Source organism: Sardina pilchardus, chromosome 3 (assembly GCF_963854185.1).
Source record: "Sardina pilchardus chromosome 3, fSarPil1.1, whole genome shotgun sequence".
NCBI classification, from domain to species: domain Eukaryota; kingdom Metazoa; phylum Chordata; class Actinopteri; order Clupeiformes; family Clupeidae; genus Sardina; species Sardina pilchardus.
The window spans coordinates 9,225,098-9,243,799 of record NC_084996.1 but is presented as its reverse complement, the minus strand read 5'-3'; the positions used below and the strand labels follow the sequence as shown (position 1 = coordinate 9,243,799).

The 18,702-nt window shown below is 40.0% G+C and overlaps 2 protein-coding genes across 5 annotated transcripts; both read left to right on the top strand.

Moving 5' to 3' along the window:
* The first annotated feature begins 10,544 nt into the window (after nucleotides 1-10,544).
* Nucleotides 10,545-14,511, top strand: natd1 (protein NATD1). 2 transcript variants are annotated; one of them, XM_062531688.1, is made up of 3 exons: nucleotides 10,545-10,753; nucleotides 11,822-11,917; nucleotides 12,896-14,511. In XM_062531688.1, exons 1-3 carry the CDS (start codon nucleotides 10,657-10,659, stop codon nucleotides 13,138-13,140), a joined length of 438 nt encoding a protein of 145 aa, XP_062387672.1. In that variant the 5' UTR covers nucleotides 10,545-10,656; the 3' UTR covers nucleotides 13,141-14,511. The 2 variants fall into 2 exon arrangements, with proteins under 2 accessions (XP_062387672.1, XP_062387673.1); XM_062531689.1 differs by having other exon boundaries at nucleotides 11,822-11,940.
* Nucleotides 14,512-14,967: 456 nt separating this feature from the next.
* On the top strand, nucleotides 14,968-18,157 carry tmem11 (transmembrane protein 11). Of its 3 annotated transcripts, none has more exons than XM_062531683.1 (3): nucleotides 15,015-15,096; nucleotides 15,580-15,646; nucleotides 16,800-18,157. In XM_062531683.1, the coding sequence occupies exons 2-3, from the start codon at nucleotides 15,600-15,602 to the stop codon at nucleotides 17,314-17,316; spliced, it is 564 nt and encodes a 187-aa protein (XP_062387667.1). In that variant the 5' UTR covers nucleotides 15,015-15,096; nucleotides 15,580-15,599; the 3' UTR covers nucleotides 17,317-18,157. The 3 variants fall into 3 exon arrangements, with proteins under 3 accessions (XP_062387669.1, XP_062387667.1, XP_062387668.1); XM_062531684.1 differs by having other exon boundaries at nucleotides 15,079-15,096; nucleotides 15,583-15,646; XM_062531685.1 differs by lacking the exon at nucleotides 15,580-15,646 and having other exon boundaries at nucleotides 14,968-15,096.
* Nucleotides 18,158-18,702: the final 545 nt, after the last annotated feature.

Genomic DNA, 18,702 nt, shown 5'->3' with positions numbered 1-18,702 from the left:
ACCGTACCTGCTAGTCATTTTAAGACAAATTAAGTCAGAGACGACGCTAGAAATTTTTCTGCTGCTAGCTCAGGAAGTCCAAAGCTAGCTAGTAAAACTACTAGCTCATGTTACTTTAAAATAAGATCGCTAACACCCAGCTACAGACAATTTCTAAACGTATATAAGGAACATTTTATGAAATTTAAGAAAACAATTTTACGGAACTGTATTATGAACGCTAACATTCAATGGCGAAACTTACCTTAAGTGCGAGCTGGAGGTGAGAGTGTCACGTAGAGCTCTGAGTGAAGAAAATCGGCGAGGCGTGTGAGTATGAGTGTGGTGTACCCAAAACGCACGCACACCTGAACAGCTGTGGCGTAGTCGCAACATTGTTACCAGATATAGCCTAGTTTAATAGGGCAATTATAGTGGTTGCTAGTAGTGTTAATATAAATATAATATAGTTTAAAAGATTATTGAAATTAAAAGAGAGAGAGATAGCGAAAGTGAGAGGAAGTGAAGAAAAAGAAGTGAAAGAAAGGGGATGACAAGTGAGCTATCCAGTTCAATGGAGAGACACACAGAGAAGAAATTCCATTGAAGTTTCATTTAAATATAGTTTAAAAGATTATTGGAATTTGGAGTAGGCCTAGTAGAGAGAGCGATAGAGAAAGTGAGAGGAAGAGAAGAAAAAGAAGTGAAAGAAATTGGGGATGACAAGTGAGCTATCCAGTTCAATGGAGAGACACACAGAGAAGAAATTCCATTGAAGTTTCATTTAAATATAGTTTAAAAGATTATTGGAATTTGGAGTAGGCCTAGTAGAGAGAGCGATAGAGAAAGTGAGAGGAAGTGAAGAAAAAGAAGTGAAAGAAAGTGGGGATGACAAGTGAGCTATAGGCTACAGTTCAATGGAGAGACACACAGAGAAGAAGTTCCATTGAAGTTGCTGAAGTCAGTGAGAGAACACCGGCAAAGTGGATTCCATTCTATTTCTTTAAAAGCTAATTATGATGTCACAAAGCCAATGTTAAGTCTATGGCAAAATTAAGTTTAGTTTTTATTCAATATCTCAAAAAGTAAAAGTCGTAGAAATATGAAAAGTAATAGACTGAAAATTTGATGCAAGAGCTATGTGACAAAGTTTGAACCAAGTTCCTACGATAAGCGGTTCGAGGCAAATTAGGGCCTGGAAGAATAATAATAATAAAAACTAGAAAAGCATTTCCTGAAGGAAATACCAGTGCATGGAAAGTCATTGGTAGGATTATGCTAGGGTAATTAAAGTGATTACTATAGTGTTGCTAGGCTAAATAAAGTGGTTACTATTCTATAATAAGTGGTTACAAGGTTGGTTGCTAGGGAAATCACATTGGTTGCTAGGGAAATCAAATGGGTTGCTAAGGCGGTTGCCAGGGTGTAATTATGGAAGTGGATGCTAGGTTGTTACTAAGTAATTATAGTGGTTGCTTTGCTATAAAAAGTGTTATTTTAAATATAGTTTTAAAAAGTTATTGAAATTGGAGAAATAGAGAGAGTGATAGAGAAAGTGAGAGGAAGTGAAGAAAAAGAAGTGAAAGAAAGTGGGGATGACAAGTGAGCTATCCAGTTCAATGGAAGGACACACAGAGAAAAAGTTTCATTGAAGTTGCTGAAGTCAGTGAGAGAACACCGGCAAAGTGGATTCCATTCTATTTCTTTAAAAGCTAATTATGATGTCACAAAGCCAATGTTAAGTCTATGGCAAAATTAAGTTTAGTTTTTATTCAATATCTCAAAAAGTAAAAGTCGTAGAAATATGAAAAGTAATAGACTGAAAATTTGATGCAAGAGCTATGTGACAAAGTTTGAACCAAGTTCCTACGATAAGCGGTTCAAGTCAAATTAGGGCCTGGAAGAATAATAATAACTAGAGAAAGCAATTCCAGGGAATTACGAGTGCATGAAAATTGAGACAATTGAGATAGAGGTGAAGTAGAGAAAAGGTTGAGGGGAGTCATAGTTGATGACAATTAACGGTTGGAATGAGCAAAAAGTTAAACAGTTGAGTAGTTCAAATAGTTGAGCTATTTAATAGAGAATTACTGTGTGAGGACTTTCATTTTGAAACAGTTGTGGGCATAGGAAACTGTTGGTGGGATACATTGCTGATGACAACTGTAATTCTGAATGGCTAAAGAGTTAAATAGTTGCATAGTTTAAATAGTTACATTATTAAATACGGAATGAGGACACTGATGACTTATTTTGAAACAGTTGTGGGCAGAGGAAATAGGTGGTGGGAGTCATAGTTGAAGACAACTGACAGTTAAAATGGCTGAACAGTTGATTAATTGAGCAGTTTAAATGTTTAATTCTTTAATTGTGAATAATTGAAGTAAGTACTTTCATTAAGAAACAGTTTCAGGCAGTAGAAACAGTTGGAGGGAGTCATAGTCGATGACAACTGACAGTTGGAATAGCCAAACAGTTAAATAGTTGAGTAGGCTAGTTTAAATAGTTGAATTAATTAATAGTGAATTTAGTTTCAGGCAGTAAAAACAGTTGGAGGGATTCATAGTTGATGAAAACGGACAGTTGGAATAGCCAAACAGTTAAATAGTTGAGTAGTTTAAATAGTTAGTTGATGAAAACAGACAGTTGGAATAGCCAAACAGTTAAATAGTTGAGTGGTTTAAATAGTTGAATTGATTAATAGTGAATTTAGTTTCAGGCAGTAAAAACAGTTGGAGGGATTCATAGTTGATGAAAACGGACAGTTGGAATAGCCAAACAGTTAAATAGTTGAGTAGTTTAAATAGTTAGTTGATGAAAACAGACAGTTGGAATAGCCAAACAGTTAAATAGTTGAGTAGTTTAAATAGTTGAATTGATTAATAGTGAATTTAGTTTCAGGCAGTAGAAACAGTTGGAGGGAGTCATAGTTGATGAAAACTGACAGTTTGAATAGCCAACAGTTAAATAGTTGAATATTTTAAATAGTTGAGTAGCTTAAAGAGTTGATGACAACTGACAGTTAAAATGGCTGAACAGTTAAATAGTTGAGTAGTTTAAATGGTTGAACGATTTGATAGTGAATTATGGTAGTGAGGATTTTTATTTTGAAACAGTTTTGGGCACAGGGAACAGTTGAATAGGATCTGTAGTCTTATTAGAGCCAGACTGCATGCTTAAAAGCCTGAGAGAGAGAGAGTTCTGGCATACAGTAGGATTCTAGAAGCCTGAGAGTTCTGGCATAGGATTCTAAAAGCCTGGGAGAGAGATTTCTGGCATAGGATTCTAATCGGTGATGTCATAATAACAATGTTAAGTCTATGGGGAAATTTGGTTAGTTTTAATTAAATAGTTTAAAAAGTTTCAAAGTTTCAAAGTTGAAAAATACATGCCTGAAGTCACCTAAGTGAGATCTACGCGACACAGTTTGAATGAAGTTTCAAAGTTAAACCGTTGAAGCCGCATTACACGCACAAAAAGCGTTAGAAGAATAAGAATAATAAGAATAATTGGAATAACAATAGAGTGCATTTTTCATGCACTCTAATAACTAGAAAAGCATTTCCTGAAGGAAATACCAGTGCATGGAAAGTTATTGCTAGGATTATGCTAGGGTACTTAAAGTGATTACTATGGTGTTGCTATGCTAAATAAAGTGGTTACTATTCTATAAAAAGTGGTTCCTAGGTTGGTTGCTAGAGAAATCACGTTGGTTGCTAAGGAAATCATGTTGGTTGCTAAGGTGGTTGCCAGGGTGTCATTGTGGAAGTGGTTGCTAGGTTGTTACTAAGTAATTATAGTGATTGCTTTGCTATAAAAAGTGTTATTTTAAACATAGTCTGAAAAAGTTATTGAAATTGGGAGAAATAGAGAGAGTGATAGAGAAAGTGAGAGGAAGTGAAGAAAAAGAAGTGAAAGAAAGTGGGGATGACAAGTGAGCTATCCAGTTCAATGGAGAGACACACAGAGAAGAAGTTCCATTGAAGTTGCAGAAGTCAGTGAGAGAACACTGGCAAAGTTGGTTCCATTCTATTTCTTTAAAAGCTAATTATGATGTCACAAAGCCAATGTTAAGTCTATGGCAAAATTAAGTTTAGTTTTTATATAATATCTCAAAAAGTAAAAGTCGTAGAAATATGAAAAGTAATAGGCCAAAAATTTGATGCAAGAGCTACGTGACAAAGTTTGAACCAAGTTTCTATGATAAGTGGTTCAAGTCAAATTAGGGCCTGGAAGAATAATAATAATAATAATAATAAAAAAAAGAAAAAGCCTAGGAATAACAATACAGTGCATTTCCATGCACTGTAAAAATAATAAAAAGAAAAAGCCTAGGAATAACAATACAGTGCATTTCCATGCACTGTAATAATAAAAAGAAAAAGCCTAGGAATAACAATACAGTGCATTTCCATGCACTGTAATAAAAAGAAAAAGCCTAGGAATAACAATACAGTGCATTTCCATGCACTGTAATAATAAAAAGAAAAAGCCTAGGAATAACAATACAGTGCATTTCCATGCACTGTAATAATAAGAAGAAGCGACCGGATTTCAATAGAGGGGATGCATCCCCTCTAATAATAAGAAGCGACCGGATTTCAATAGAGGGGATGCATCCCCTCTAATAATGATTATCTTGCATCAAAGCGTTTTTACCTCATGAAATCATTCTGGTATGACTAATACTGTAATTGAAATGTAAACTAGAAAATTGTTATGTATTGCTTTAGATGGTCAAATGCAACACTTTTGAATAGACAGTATATCTTCAAGTCTTCACTCACTGACTTTCTTGTCAGAAAATGTTTCAAAAGGAGAAACAAATAAATAATAATTTGTCACACAGCATAAAATAGCACATTATGTTATCAGTCAATAATAGTAATTTGTCAATCATCAGTGACTTTTATAAATGCCCCTATGTTGTTTATCTGAATAGTTGATAAGCAATTGGCGGACAGGGGTCCCTCAGCCATGTCTCTATCAGTCAAGGGGTTCTCTCAAGACCTCTAACCTGCAGTGTTATGAAATTATATTCAAACATACAAGCTAAATTAAAGCCTGCTTAATTAATCAAAAAAATTAAGTACTTCAAGAATCAATTCAGTATGTGCATGTACCTAAATAGTTATTTAGAGACATAAAGAACTCATTAAGTATGCATTTAGTTAATCACTTCTATGTCTTAAAGTATACAAATTATTTGTTGTCATTGTTTGTTTCTTTGGGGCTTTTTTTACATTTCAGACATAATGCCCTTGTGCATTGTGCATAAATTGTACCGTGCATTTTTCTAATGTGGTACAAAGATGAGCACAGAGCTTTTGAAACTGCTGGCGCTCTACAGGCACAGTGAAAGGAACATGTGGTTAATGTGCAAGAGACACGAAGCCAGCACTTACTGGAAGGTAAGAGTAGCAGTTTAACCACATTTGATGGCTTGCATGCTCGTAAGATTGCACAAGAACAGTCTGATTTGCATAGCACGGTTTGCTTTGCAGCATCTGCATTATTATTTGTGGATAAAGTGGTCTAAGGGCGTATCACCTTAGAGCAAAACATGAGCGCCTAATTTTACTTGAAGTCAAACTGATAAAAGCTGAAAGTTGGAAACACATCTATCATTTTAATATCTGCTGTTCTCCTCTACGCCACCCACAGAAAGAAGTCCATATCATTATATTGTATGTGGGTAAATAGATGTTTATAGACTGATGCAAAATAATAATAACAAAAAAACATTTAATTCTTATTCTTTAACTGCTCACTGCATATGTTCTACTATAACTGAAATAATATATGGGACACACATCTCCTTCTGTAATGTGTATATCAAAAGCACAAACTGGAATCACACAATTGTTAATATACAGTAACAGTATGTATCATTTTTGTAAATATGTGTTGACTTGGTGTAGATGCAAAAATCATCATAACTGACTATTGATGTGGTTTTAACTGTATCTACAGTAAAGATGAACAACCACTGATGCACATAAAATCTAGCTTTGTGTCACAGTGACTGTATCGTGCACAGTAATACACAGCTGTGTCTCCAGCCTGTAGATTCTGGCCCTGTAGAGTCACAGTGCTGCTGGACGTGTCTCTGGAGACACTGAACTTGTTCTTCAGGGCATTGTTTTCATATTTGCTTTTCATCATAGTTATCAGATCAGCACAGCGCATTACAAGGACTGAGTTACCATCCATCCATCCATCCAGGACCTACAGTCAGTGCTGCAGAAGAAAGGCCAAGTTTCTGACCCCAGTCATCCCAATCACTGTCTTTTCACCCTCCTGCCCTCTGGCAGACAAGGCAAGAGCATAAGACCAGTGCCAGCAGATAGTTTCTTCCCGCAAGTCATCAGGATGAACTGTCCTTGGAAATCCCCTACATAATGGCACATAATTTGTGTTTTGTTGTTGTTGTTGTTGTTGTTGAATGGACATTTGAGCGCAAGGAATTTCAATGCTGATAAATGCTTATTTATGAGTATATTATAATAAACTTGAATTTGAACTTGAACTTTTGCGGTTTTCCTGCTGCCTGATGAATCCAGACTGTAGCAGCTGCTACAGCAGCTAGCTCACTTTACATGTAACTGTTAGAGACTCTCTTGGCTTATGATGGATCTGGACTGAGTGTGTTCAATAGCACAATCTACCCTGTGAAAAACAAAACAGAACCCAACACTTTACCACGAGTAAAATTCATGAAAATAAGGACTTATGTTCAAATGCTAATAAGCTGTGGAAGATCAACATGCCACGACCAGTATCAGCACCAGGAAACTTTTGTGTTGAGGAGGCTGATGTCAGAGACATGGCTCGATTCTGCTGAATGAGCAGCTATTATGTTACTGTGGACCATCCCTGCCCCCTGGTGGTTAGCAGCATGATGGCTTTTAAATACTGACAATGTTTTTGTACATCTCCACTCAGTGTTTGTGTCACTGTGCCTGTCTTGCACAGTAATACACAGCAGAGTCCTCTGCCCTCAGACCAGACAGTTTCAGATACACCATGCTGTTGGTGTTGTCTCTGGTGATTTCTATGCGTCCTTGGACACTGCTGGCATAGCTTGTGCCACTAGCATCATAATAGATCAAACCCATCCACTCCAGTGCTTTCCCAGCAGGCTGTCTGATCCAGTGCATGTTATGGCTCCCAAAAGTGAATCCAGATCCTTTACAGGAGAGACTGAGAGTGTCACCAGGTTTCTTCAGCACTGCACTGGAGGGAATGGACTCCATGCGTTGGCTTTTCACCACTGCTGAATAATGACAGAAGACAAATTATCAGACTACATCTCTAGTACCAATCTAAAAAGTGGTTTGCCATTCAGAGACACTCACATGCTATGGTGCTGAGTAGCAGTATCAGTGAGAGTGTGTCCTTCATCCTGTGGGTGTTGATGTGAACTCAACTCACAGTTGTGCAGCTCCCCATAAGTACTGATGGACACCCAGCACTGAATTTGCATAATCATGGCAGCAAGCAGGAGGTCATGCAAGAGGATGTGATGTCATTTATCTTATCTCCACATGCAGGATGTCTTCCATCATTAATAAGGTTTGTTTGTTGGTTTGTTTTGTTGGTTGGTTAGTGTCAGCTAACACATATGCCTTTGTGGAGATTTAATATCTCATGAAATTTGAAGATGTAGCACGGAAAATTAATATTTCCAAGCTGTGGCAGTCCTTGTAAAAAGATGATGGTCTCTGGGAAGAATAAGGGCTCTATTTTAGTGATCAGAAACAGATGGTCAGAGGGATTCTGGGAAACAGGGATTCTAGTAAACCTGGCTTTACTAAAAACCTGTCTGTGAGTAGCAGAGTATAGCCTACATGCATTTGCACTCCTATATTATTTGAACTCAGGGAGAAAGTGAAACTAACTTCACCGTGGTCTCATTGTCAACAACAAATCAGTTCTACACAGTTAATTACTTTCACTATTGACTGACCAGGGGTTAAGAATAAGCTTTGCATTGCGCTTTGTGCCACCTTCCACCGGGTGCACGATAGAGCCCAATGACTTTAAGCCTATCATAGAAAGTGGTTTTGTGCTATTCATTGTCTCAGCCATGCACAAGTTTGTTTATTACAGTGTGGAAACATTTAAATTTTTTCAGCTTCTTCAACACCTTATTTATTGTAATATGAAATGCGCTAATATTGCACACCTAAATAAAACAATGTCCACAACAAGTGTACTGTATATTTGGCATGTAACTTTATGTTTTCTTTTCTCTCACAAAAGTTTTGTTTTCTCACATTATTAGTTTGAACTGAATTAAGTCTTTGATTGTATAAACGTTGATACAACAGCATGACTAAAATGGCTACAGCATCCTGGATGGGACAAAAATTAGATATGGGGTGTGCCACCATATTTGTAATATGCAATAAGTTGTTTTAATAAGACACACTTTTATTAAACTCATGTTCTAGCATTAAAGGAATATTACTGAATACTAGGGAGAGTTTTTGTAGTTGTAAGTGGTTGCTTGTATCACAGTGACTCTCGAGCACAGTAATACACAGCTGTGTCTCCAGCCTGTAGATTATGGCCCTGTAGAGTCACTGTGTGACGTGTCTCTGGAGACACTGAACTTGTTCTTCAGGGCATTGTTTTCACTTTTGCTTCCACTGTAGTAGAGCGTGTTGATCCACTCTAGAGGTTTCCCTGCTGCCTGACGAATCCAGGCTGTTCCATAGTAGCTGCTATCTGTAATGGAAGCTCCAGTCACTTTGCAGGTAACTGTCAGAGACTCTCCTGGCTTTACCATGATGGAGCTGGGCTGAGTGTGTTCAAAAGCACAATCTACCCCTGAAAAACAAACAGAACCCAACATTTTCACAAACATAAAATCCATAAAAATGCAAGGACTTACGTTCAAATTACTTCTGAATAAGCTATTAAAAACCTACATGTAACCACCAGTAGCATCAACAAGCATGTTTGTGTTGAGGAGGCTGATGTTAGTGACATGGCTCGGGTGTGCTCCATGATCAGATGAAGCTGCCTAAAGTCACACAGAGGCTTTATACGTCGTACATGGAAGATGGAAGGTGGTATTTGCATTCAGATGTGCTGGTGTCATGTCATGGAGAGCCCTTAAGGCTGTGTTATACCTCCCCCTACTGACTAAAACCCGAACCAGAGCTGTTAGGACCAATCAAATTGTCTGCACGGCCTTGTGCCATGATGGACAGATGAGCAACAGTGCCTCATCTATCACGTCATCTGAACATGCTTCGGTTGATCCTCGGAGGTTTTATCACTGAAACTATTATTTCTGAAAACTCGTGTGAAAGTGGAGATTTGGGGGAACTCCGGTTTCACTATATAGCCTACAGGTCACAACCGGTCAAAAGATGGGAGTCACTTTGATATTTCCATTTCTATGTGGCGTCACTTAGGTCATTTCCAGGACCATCTCCATGCGGGGTCACTTAGAAATGTCCATTTCCATTTCCATTTCCATCTGGGATCAGCTGCATTGGGGCTTTTTTTAATCAGGTCAGCAGTTTTCAGACATGATGTGCTCACATAATTGCAAAGGGGTTCTCGACTAGAAAATAGCTGCTACAGCTGGAAGAATTTATTCTCACCTAAGGTGGGAAAAGCATGGGCAAAGATTTCTATTCATTGACCCTTGATGAGGCAAGCTGACACTGTATTCCCACTTAAGAATATAATGAAGAGGGTCACCAGAGATGTACATTCAGGTCGTTCCTCCAGTTTGTGCCATGCCAAAATGCTTTTGACACAGCAGCATCAGATTTAAGGTGAGCCAAGTCAAGTAAGCAGCTGATCTCAAGGTGCCAATGACATAGGCATCTTGCACATCTGGCAAGGCACAAGCAACTTTGAATGATGTAGGCTACACAGGTTTTGAGGCAAATATACTGCCATCCAGACAATTACTTTTTCAGGGAAGACCTTTGAAATGTCAGAAAAACAATTCCACAATTAATTCAGCTCAAATTAATGTAGGCCTATGGCTCCATAGAAGTAGAAAATGACCTCCAGACCTGTCAAATTTTGTGCATGGAAAAACTGTATTGTTTAATGGTCTCGTTATTTCCTAAACATTTACATGATGTTGTTAAATGAAGAGGCGAAGCAGCATGTCCCTGTCATAACATGTCTCTGTCTCTACAACATTTGTATCTACCTCAACATGTATTCATCATAAAAGTAGACTAATGCCACATGTAATAGGCCTATGTGTTGCTGCACACTTGAATAAAGCAATGCCTACAACAGTGAGCCTACTGCATAGTAGCCTAGCTACACAGTTGTGTCTGTCTTTTATTCCTCACCTTACACAGTGGTTATCAATGTGTCAAGACATGTTTAAAATAAATGTCATCTGGAACCCCTAATTTCCTTCTTTACAAGTACAACAACCAACCATAGACTATGACAACCAACCAGGCAATCCTTCCACTGTCTCAGGATATGCACAATATCAAAACATTTTCCTCTTGATGATTATTGGTCTAGATGTGTCATGTGACCTTACAGCTGATTTCCTTGGATGGAGTGTTTTGCTTGATGTTCGTTCGCGTCCTCTCTGCTATCGAGAGTATGAATCCACACGTATTGAAATTTGAAGTAGGGCTGTGATACAGAGGGTATTTTGGCAGTTAAACGTAGGCGATAATGGCACAAGCCGCGCAAATGAACGTCAATGAAATCAGCACTCCACTTCGGGTTGAACACGATAAAAAACGACGCCAGTTCACTATCAGACTAAACGGTAAATTTTGTGGAGATGGTGGTGGCATTGATAGGCTGTCCCAGATGCGACCTCCCGTATTACTTACCTTGTGTTTTCTTAATCAACGTGAATGACGTGTTAAACAAAACATATATTTGTGTTCTTGTGTTTTACAGTTGTTGATATAGTCAGACAACTCTTTGGTATTCAAATAGTACTTTCGGATACCTCGCTAGAAATGACTGTTACTTGATCAAGACAGCTGGCTAGCTAGCTAGCGAGCTAATTAATGCTTGAGAGCTAGCCATGCAGCAAGACAAGTCGTCTCCGACGGCTGTAGTTCGTGTCATTGAAGGCTGGGAGATTTTTCGTGCTTTTCAGTAACCTTCTGTTAAAATCAGGGACTTGTACGACTTCTTTTGTTTTTGTAGTAAACTTACTGTGCAAATAAGTTGCCAAAAATGGAACTGGAATGCTGTGTCGCTCGCTCAGCCAAAATGCTAGCAAGTTCGTTAGCTGGCTAGCAGTTTCTCAGTAACACACTTACTTCCTGATTTGTCCACAGGAATTGATGATCACTTTGGATCATCATGGTTATTCCCTAAAGCGCGGTCTATGTAGTTATGCTTTTGTTCAGTGTATGCGAGTGATATTGCATCCAAAGCGAACAGCAGACATGCATTTTAAAGTTTGAAGTGGTTCAGTTGATCTGTTTGTGGAACCTCATCACATAGCAAAAACTGTTTGGTATGGAACTTGTCTAAGGTTACCCCAATTGCTGACGTTTGAGTTCAGTTCATATCTAGTTGGAAAAATTGTTCAGACAGCGTATTGCAAGGAGTCTTGATACCCCACGTTTACTATGAATCTTTCTATCTATCATACTATGAATGGGCACAGTTGAATTTTATATAAAGCAACTGTGTACATCATTGACATGAACTGATATCGAAATTATTGCATGCTTTAATCCTCTCTTCTTCTCACTTTCTCTCACTGAGGTGTATTTTGAAATGTCATGTAACACCTGTGGTGAATGGCACATATCAATTTTCCATTAATAAGTACTATGCTGACTGTGTTCTAACATGACAATTTGTGTTCTAGGCTCCCATGATCGAGCTGTTCTGCTGTATGAGTATGTGGGGAAAAAGACTGTGGACCTGCAACACACTGAGGTTCCTGATGCATTCAGAGGAAGAGGTATTGCCAAACATCTGGCAAAGGTGGAGTATAAAGAGCATTCTCCAAAAGTCACTTAAACTAAACTAAATAGCTCACTTAACTGTATGTCTGTGGTAATGTCGTCATCTAATGGCTCAATCCACTAATCAGATAATTAGGTGTCATGAGTGTATAAAGACATTAGAAATCTGTCATATTGAGAAGGAATTCAAATAAATAAATTCGATAGTGTCTGCCGCCCAGCCTACAACAAAAACACGTAGTTCAGTGGTCCTGTGTGCAGTGTTGGGAAATCATATTCATCAAGCCAAAATAATGGAGGATATATGAGCGCATTGGACGATTGGAAGTGTATTTCAATCATACATGAAGTCTTGCAGTATTGAGGTAAGGGATTATAATGGATTTCAGGACTTCTTTGACTTAATGCACAGAAACATTTTAAAAGTACTTTTAGATAATTCATCAAACTCATAGACAGTGAAGTAAAGCCAATGATTCCCTGATTGAACACCTTCCATGTTGCATTGTGGCCCTCTGTTTGCTAGTCACAGTCAGTGTGCAGAATAGGTTTATGTGGTGTGACACTATGGTCATTGAAACATGTAGTCAGCCTAAGTAGGAGCTTAACCCAGATCAATCCATGTCTGTATATGCTCGCCATTTATACACCATCAGCTCCCAATCTCATTATAATTGATGCCGTGTTTACCAAATCCCGAAGTGGAAATATCTGTGTTAAAACAGATTTTATGCTTGAACTTCAGAGCAGAATATGTGTTAGTATCAGGATTGTGCATTTTGTATGTTTTCCCCTGTGTAGACAAAAATTTTAGTTTTTTGCAAAAAAAAGAAACATCAAACAGGACCATTTTCGGAGTGGCTTTCAAGGATGTTTGTGAGAATCCAAGGGAGGTCAGACCAGTTAGTTGTTCTAAATGCCCTGTCAGTGGGTGACCTTTGGGAATGTTTCTTAGTCTCTGCTTTGCTTTGCAGGCAGCAATGGACTTTGTGGTGGAGGAAGACTTGAAGGCCCACCTTACCTGCTGGTACATCCAGAAGTATGTGAAAGAGAACCCCCACCCTCAATACCTGGAGCACATCATCCACTGAAACAGGCACAAAGAAAGGGGGTTGGTGGGGAGGGGGCCGGGGTGGAAGTTGGTGTGAGTGTTGGCGCACCTTGTCCGTCTCAACTTTCTGGGAATGGGGTGGGATGGGATATGCAAGCCAGAGGGTGAATGTCTAACCCTCCACACGAGGAAATGGCGAGCGTTCATTAAGAACCTTACTCTCTGCGTTACTGTGGAGCGCTTTACAGCCATGGAGGACAGGAAGGATGCGCACAGGATGGTGGAGTTAGCACCAATTACAAAACAAAAAAACAGAAAGAAACCCACTGGGGGACTCCACCAGCCTCTTCTACCTTCTGTCTCTCAGGATATAACGAGGTAGAGGACCCCCTCAGCACACATGGAGGGGCCTGCTATCATGTCTGTCACATACGAGATGACTGTTATGGATTGATGGAAAGACAGAACACGATCAGGTCTTGAATGACATGTAGCCTTGAGTTACACTATCATGGATTCTGCTAGTTCATAATATTATGTTACACATTGGCAGGCGTTAACAACTGCCTATAATTACCAACGGGGAGCAAGAGAGGTTTGAAGGCCCCAAATATTTTATCTTTATGCAGTGGTGCCGGATGGACCACAGCAGCACAAACACACGTTTAATTTGAGAAACCACATACAAAATGCCCTATGCTCTGAACATGGGCAGCTGTTTTTGTACTGTTTTCATCACATGATGACTTTACTGCGTGTAGTCAGTAGAATCTATCTGGATGATGTCCACTGACACCATCAGAGCCTTTGGAGAGTCTTAGCCATGACTCCTATGACAATCCACACTGTCTACTTCAGGACATGAATCTTCAGGACTGACGTTTATAATGTCAAATTGCTTTCAGTGCATGTGGTTTCAGGTTTGTTTCTGCTATTACTATGAGTAAGTTTAGGTGTGAGAGAGACAATGTGTGTGCGTGTGTCTACCAAAAGTAACTGTGAGTGTGTCAGGTGTGTGTTTGTTTGTATGATGTGTTACGTATGAATGAGTGATGATGCTTAGTTTTGTGTGTGTGCTAGGGGACATTTCATTTGAGAGTTCTAAAGCAAGTGTGCCTCTGACTTTTGAGTGTGTGTACATCTTCTCTATAATAGGTTGACACCTAATGTGCATGTGTTTGTCTGTTGTACAAGATCATGTGTGTGCTATGGTATGTTGGAAAGAATGTGAATGCAGTCATGAATTATTTCTATGTTCATTTCACTGTTCTTTTCCTGTAGTGGAACTCTGACAGAAACAGACTAGAGGTCATTGACAGTCACTCTGGTGAATCCAGAGGGGCATGAGCAGGATATGTCTGGTGTTTACTCATGAGACAATACAATGTGATGGTGAGGTGCATTACAAAACAGCTGCCATCATCTGACAGCATCTTTGTGTCCTAGGAAGGTATAACCGTCAGTGATGGGGCATAAACTGCTTGAAATTCTTAATGTTTAACCTTTATGTACTTTTTAAAAAAATAAATAAATATATATGTACAAGTTTGTGTGTGATTTTCTATACTTTCAATTGTGAAGACTGTTAAGATGAAGACGTCTCTAAATATGTTTTATGTCCATAATTATTTAATGTTTATTATTATTTTATTATTATTATTTCCTCCACAGTATAGTTTAATGTGGTGAATTCCAAAGTCTGGTAGAAGAACTGTACTGATAACGTAGACAGAAACATGTCCCCATGTTGTTTTTTCTTAAAAAGAGTCAAATTGAGAAACAAGAAGATGGTCTATTTTTTCGCTCTTAAGTTTTGAGTCTGACACGAATAGCCCATCGTAGATCGAGGGGGAAAATGCTACCTTCTTAATTATAAATTCTCCACAAATAATATTTTTTATTGCATATTGACTGCAATCCCTTATTTGATCGTGTATTGCTGCAGATTTCTGCTATATAGCCCAGGCCTGTGTTATGCAATCTGTCACTACGGGCAGACTGCAAACGCTCGCACGTGTTACGAAGATTTGGTTATTATAAGACTGCTGTTCCTACTCTTCAGAGCCACCCTCGCGCGGTACAGACGGACCGCACTGCCGAAGCGTAGAAAGACGCACATTATGGGTAAGTATGGATTGTAGTGGGCTATCCATGCAATGTTTATATACACGTGTGTTATTAATAGACGAACGCGCTGTCCCTCAAAAGACTTAAGGGAATTGCAACAGGAAAATAGTGTCTGTGGTGGGCCTTTTATGCAACGTTCGCACAATTTTGGGAATGGTTTGTCCTACAGAGAGCGCCATAGTGTTGTCCTTGCGTTCGATTGGCCATCAATATTGTTACAAAACGCATAACGTTTGGCCGCTTGTTTGTCCAAGACTTTCATGAAACATAGATGTTGTTAAACCAACTTTTAGTACCGTAAACAATAACAGCTGGACAAAAAAAATAAGATTGAAATGGGCATATTGAAATATATTTTCTAGAGTAACGTGCTCCAGGCACAGTAGGAAATGTAGTATTCGCTGTGCATCATATGTAGGACATCATCGTCCCTAATACTACATTTCCCATGGTGCTGTTTCGTTCTTATGACATCACCAGCAGTGTGGTGATTCTGCAAGATGGCGTCGTTGGGAAGGAGGCGCGGTGTCCCAGTCAACAGGGAGAGGTCAGTAATGCTAAAACATTTACGCAAATCAGCGCCGAAGATTTTATCCCTTAAATAGTCACTTTTGAAATAGTAAGAAATACTAACTGTTCGCAGATTTAAGTGCCCAAGCCATTCAGAATCTGAAACACAGTTGTCATATCAGGCAAACCATTGCCTGTTTTGAACTCATTTAGCTAATGTTATGATTAGCTTACATAGCCTAGTTTTGCTCAGAACTTGCTAACTAATCATCAGTTAACTTGCCACTCGAAATGTTTGATAGAATGGCTGATGAATGCACTATCCAATCTAGCCAGTAGATCGTATTAAACTAGTGCACATGTATTCCTTAAAAAATAGACACGCGATCCCACGAGCTGCCAAAGAATCTAGCATTTGCTATCTAGGCAGTTACCGCACAAACTGTCCATTTGCATTAGCTCGTTAGCTAGCTAACTTATATGGCAGGTCAGCGAGTTAGCATAATGTTAAAGGAAAGCTTTCACGACATTCTAAATAAAAAATACATATATGAACCGTGTTATCTGGTGGCAATGTATGTGTGATTTACTGTACTACTCAAAATTGTTGATGGTAATCGGTGTCGACCCAACTGTTGGTAGGGAAATTTTAGCGAGCTTTCATCTAACTTAGTTAGCCTTCAGACCTCCGTTATGGTAACGTTAAAGTTTTTACGACTTGAGCTTGACTAGTGACATATTTGTATCTAACGTTGTTTTTACGTAGTAGCGAATGTGCTTAATTTTTTCATACATCTTATTACCTTGGTTGGGATTTTTTTCTGTGCTTGATAAGACTAATGGTCTGGTAAAGGCCGCTAAATTTGTAAAAAATATTTTGAAGGGGGATGAACATATAGGTGCCATACGAGAGAGAATAGCTTGTCTACTGTTGCCCACTCAAGTCGACATATGCAGAAATTTAAATGCCTACATTTGGAGACAACGTTGAAAGTTATGACTGCAGCTGGACCGTTGGGGTCTGAATTGATCTCATCCTACAGAGGTCTGTCTTTGGAGTAAAAAATATACTGACTGTATGAGAGGAGGGGATTTGATGTTCAAGCCCTTAAAAAGTGAAACTCCCCACTCATTCCCATTTATGTTTTCCCCTCCCCTGCCCCTACCCCATTTGCCTCCTGTGTTCACAGGGCAGTGATGGCGGCCACGGAGTGCTACATCGTGCATGAGATCTACAACGGCGAGAATGCTCAGGAGCAGTTTGAGTATGAGCTGGAGCAGGCGCTGGAGGCGCAGTACCGCTACATCGTGATCGAGCCCACGCGCATTGGCGACGAGACGGCACGCTGGGTCGCTGTGGGCAACTGCCTGCACAAGACGGCGGTGTTGTCGGGCACGGCGTGCCTCCTGACGCCGCTGGCACTGCCCCCCGAGTACTCAAGGTACGTGGCGCTGCCCGCGGGTGCCTTGAGCCTGGCCTGCGCCGCGCTCTATGGCATCTCCTGGCAGTTTGACCCGTGCTGCAAGTACCAGGTGGAGTACGACAGTCAGAAACTCTCCCGGCTGCCGCTGCACACGCTCACCTCCTCCTCGCCGGTGGTGCTGGTGCGGCGGGACGACGTGCACAGAAAGAGACTCCACAACACGATAGCACTGGCCGCACTCGTCTACTGCGCCAAGAAGATCTACGAACTCTACGCCGTATGAGCGGAGCAAACGGGGGAGGGGAGCGCACATGTAGGCACGTGCGTGACAATAGCAAAACATCACACACACACACACACACACACCTACACCTACACAGACAACATAATACAAAACAAAATAACCACACAGACACACACACATAGTCATGAAGATATAAAAAAGAAAAAAAGCTACACTTTTACGTTGCACACCACAAGCAGGGAGAAGAGGAAATACACAACACACAAGACTGGAAAGAGAATCAAAAACGGTGGAGCAAAAACAATAACAAAAGAGCAACTACAATCCCCAAATGAGCTGATGGATCGACCTGAGACAGACAACAGCCAGAAGAGGACAGAAAAGGAACATGAAGCCTCTCTCACTCCCCCCCCCGCCCCACTCCTTCACTCCCTCCCTACTTCCCTTTCTCTGGCTCTCACGTGGCTGCTGGTGGATGGACGGACGGCCAGCCAGATGGATGGACGGACAGAAAACATGGGGGTTAATAGGTTAATCTAGAAGGATTCTCTCTCCCTCTCGTCTCAGTACTCTCTAAGTGACATCACCAGTGCACCTGCCCCCTCTCTCCCCCTCCTCCTTTAAGACCCTGTATCTCTCGGCGCGCGCACACACACATTACACACACACGCACACACACATAGACACACAAACACACACGCAAACACTATGCTGTTGCGCGGGCAGTGTTCTGCCAACCCTGGTTGTGTGTGTCATCCTGGTTGAACAGACGGACTGACGTTTTGAAGTATTACTGATCTCTGACTCTTTGACTTCTGTGTAGTTGTACTGTAACCTGACTCAGTGCTTTTCATTAAACCGTAGGAGATTTCAAACCTCACGCCCACCCTCCTGCTTTTTGTTTATTAATCCCCCCCCCTTCTGCTTCACATTTTCCCCCACAGTTTTTGTTTCTTTGTCACTTGTTGAATAGGCACTACCTTTTGCTCCATTTCTCATAATAGCATGGGAATAAAAGTAATCACTTTTTCCCAACTTTATACATGAGCACATTACTTTGTTGTACCACCTTGGATGTAGATTCATTGGCAGTTGAGGGAGAAAATCAAGTGAAAAGTTGCGGTCTGAAAAGTCCCAAGTTCATGCCTGTGGCCAAAATGTCCTCCTCAGAGAGAGACTTTAAACGAAGGACAAACTGCATTATTAAGCTAATGAGTAGCACTGCAGTCAAGCCCACCCTGGAGGATTTGCCTTAGCTTGTCCCCACATGTGTATACCCACAGACCCCATACACATGCATATATTTGCATTTGTTCACTTTCTGATACAGGCTTAGTCCTTCATCCATTTTGGTGTGTGTGCATACATGTGTTGAGGTATAAATGTCTGGGAGTATTTTTTTTTACATTTTTTTTTTAGATATAA

Coding starts and splice junctions, on each gene's coding strand:
- natd1 (XM_062531688.1), top strand. CDS start 10,657: ATGGCACAAGCCGCGCAAATGAACGTCAATGAAATCAGCACTCCACTT. Junction 10,754..11,821: donor GTTCACTATCAGACTAAACG/GTAAATTTTGTG, acceptor TTTGTGTTCTAG/GCTCCCATGATCGAGCTGTT. Junction 11,918..12,895: donor TGATGCATTCAGAGGAAGAG/GTATTGCCAAAC, acceptor TTTGCTTTGCAG/GCAGCAATGGACTTTGTGGT.
- tmem11 (XM_062531683.1), top strand. CDS start 15,600: ATGGCGTCGTTGGGAAGGAGGCGCGGTGTCCCAGTCAACAGGGAGAG. Junction 15,647..16,799: donor GTCCCAGTCAACAGGGAGAG/GTCAGTAATGCT, acceptor CTGTGTTCACAG/GGCAGTGATGGCGGCCACGG.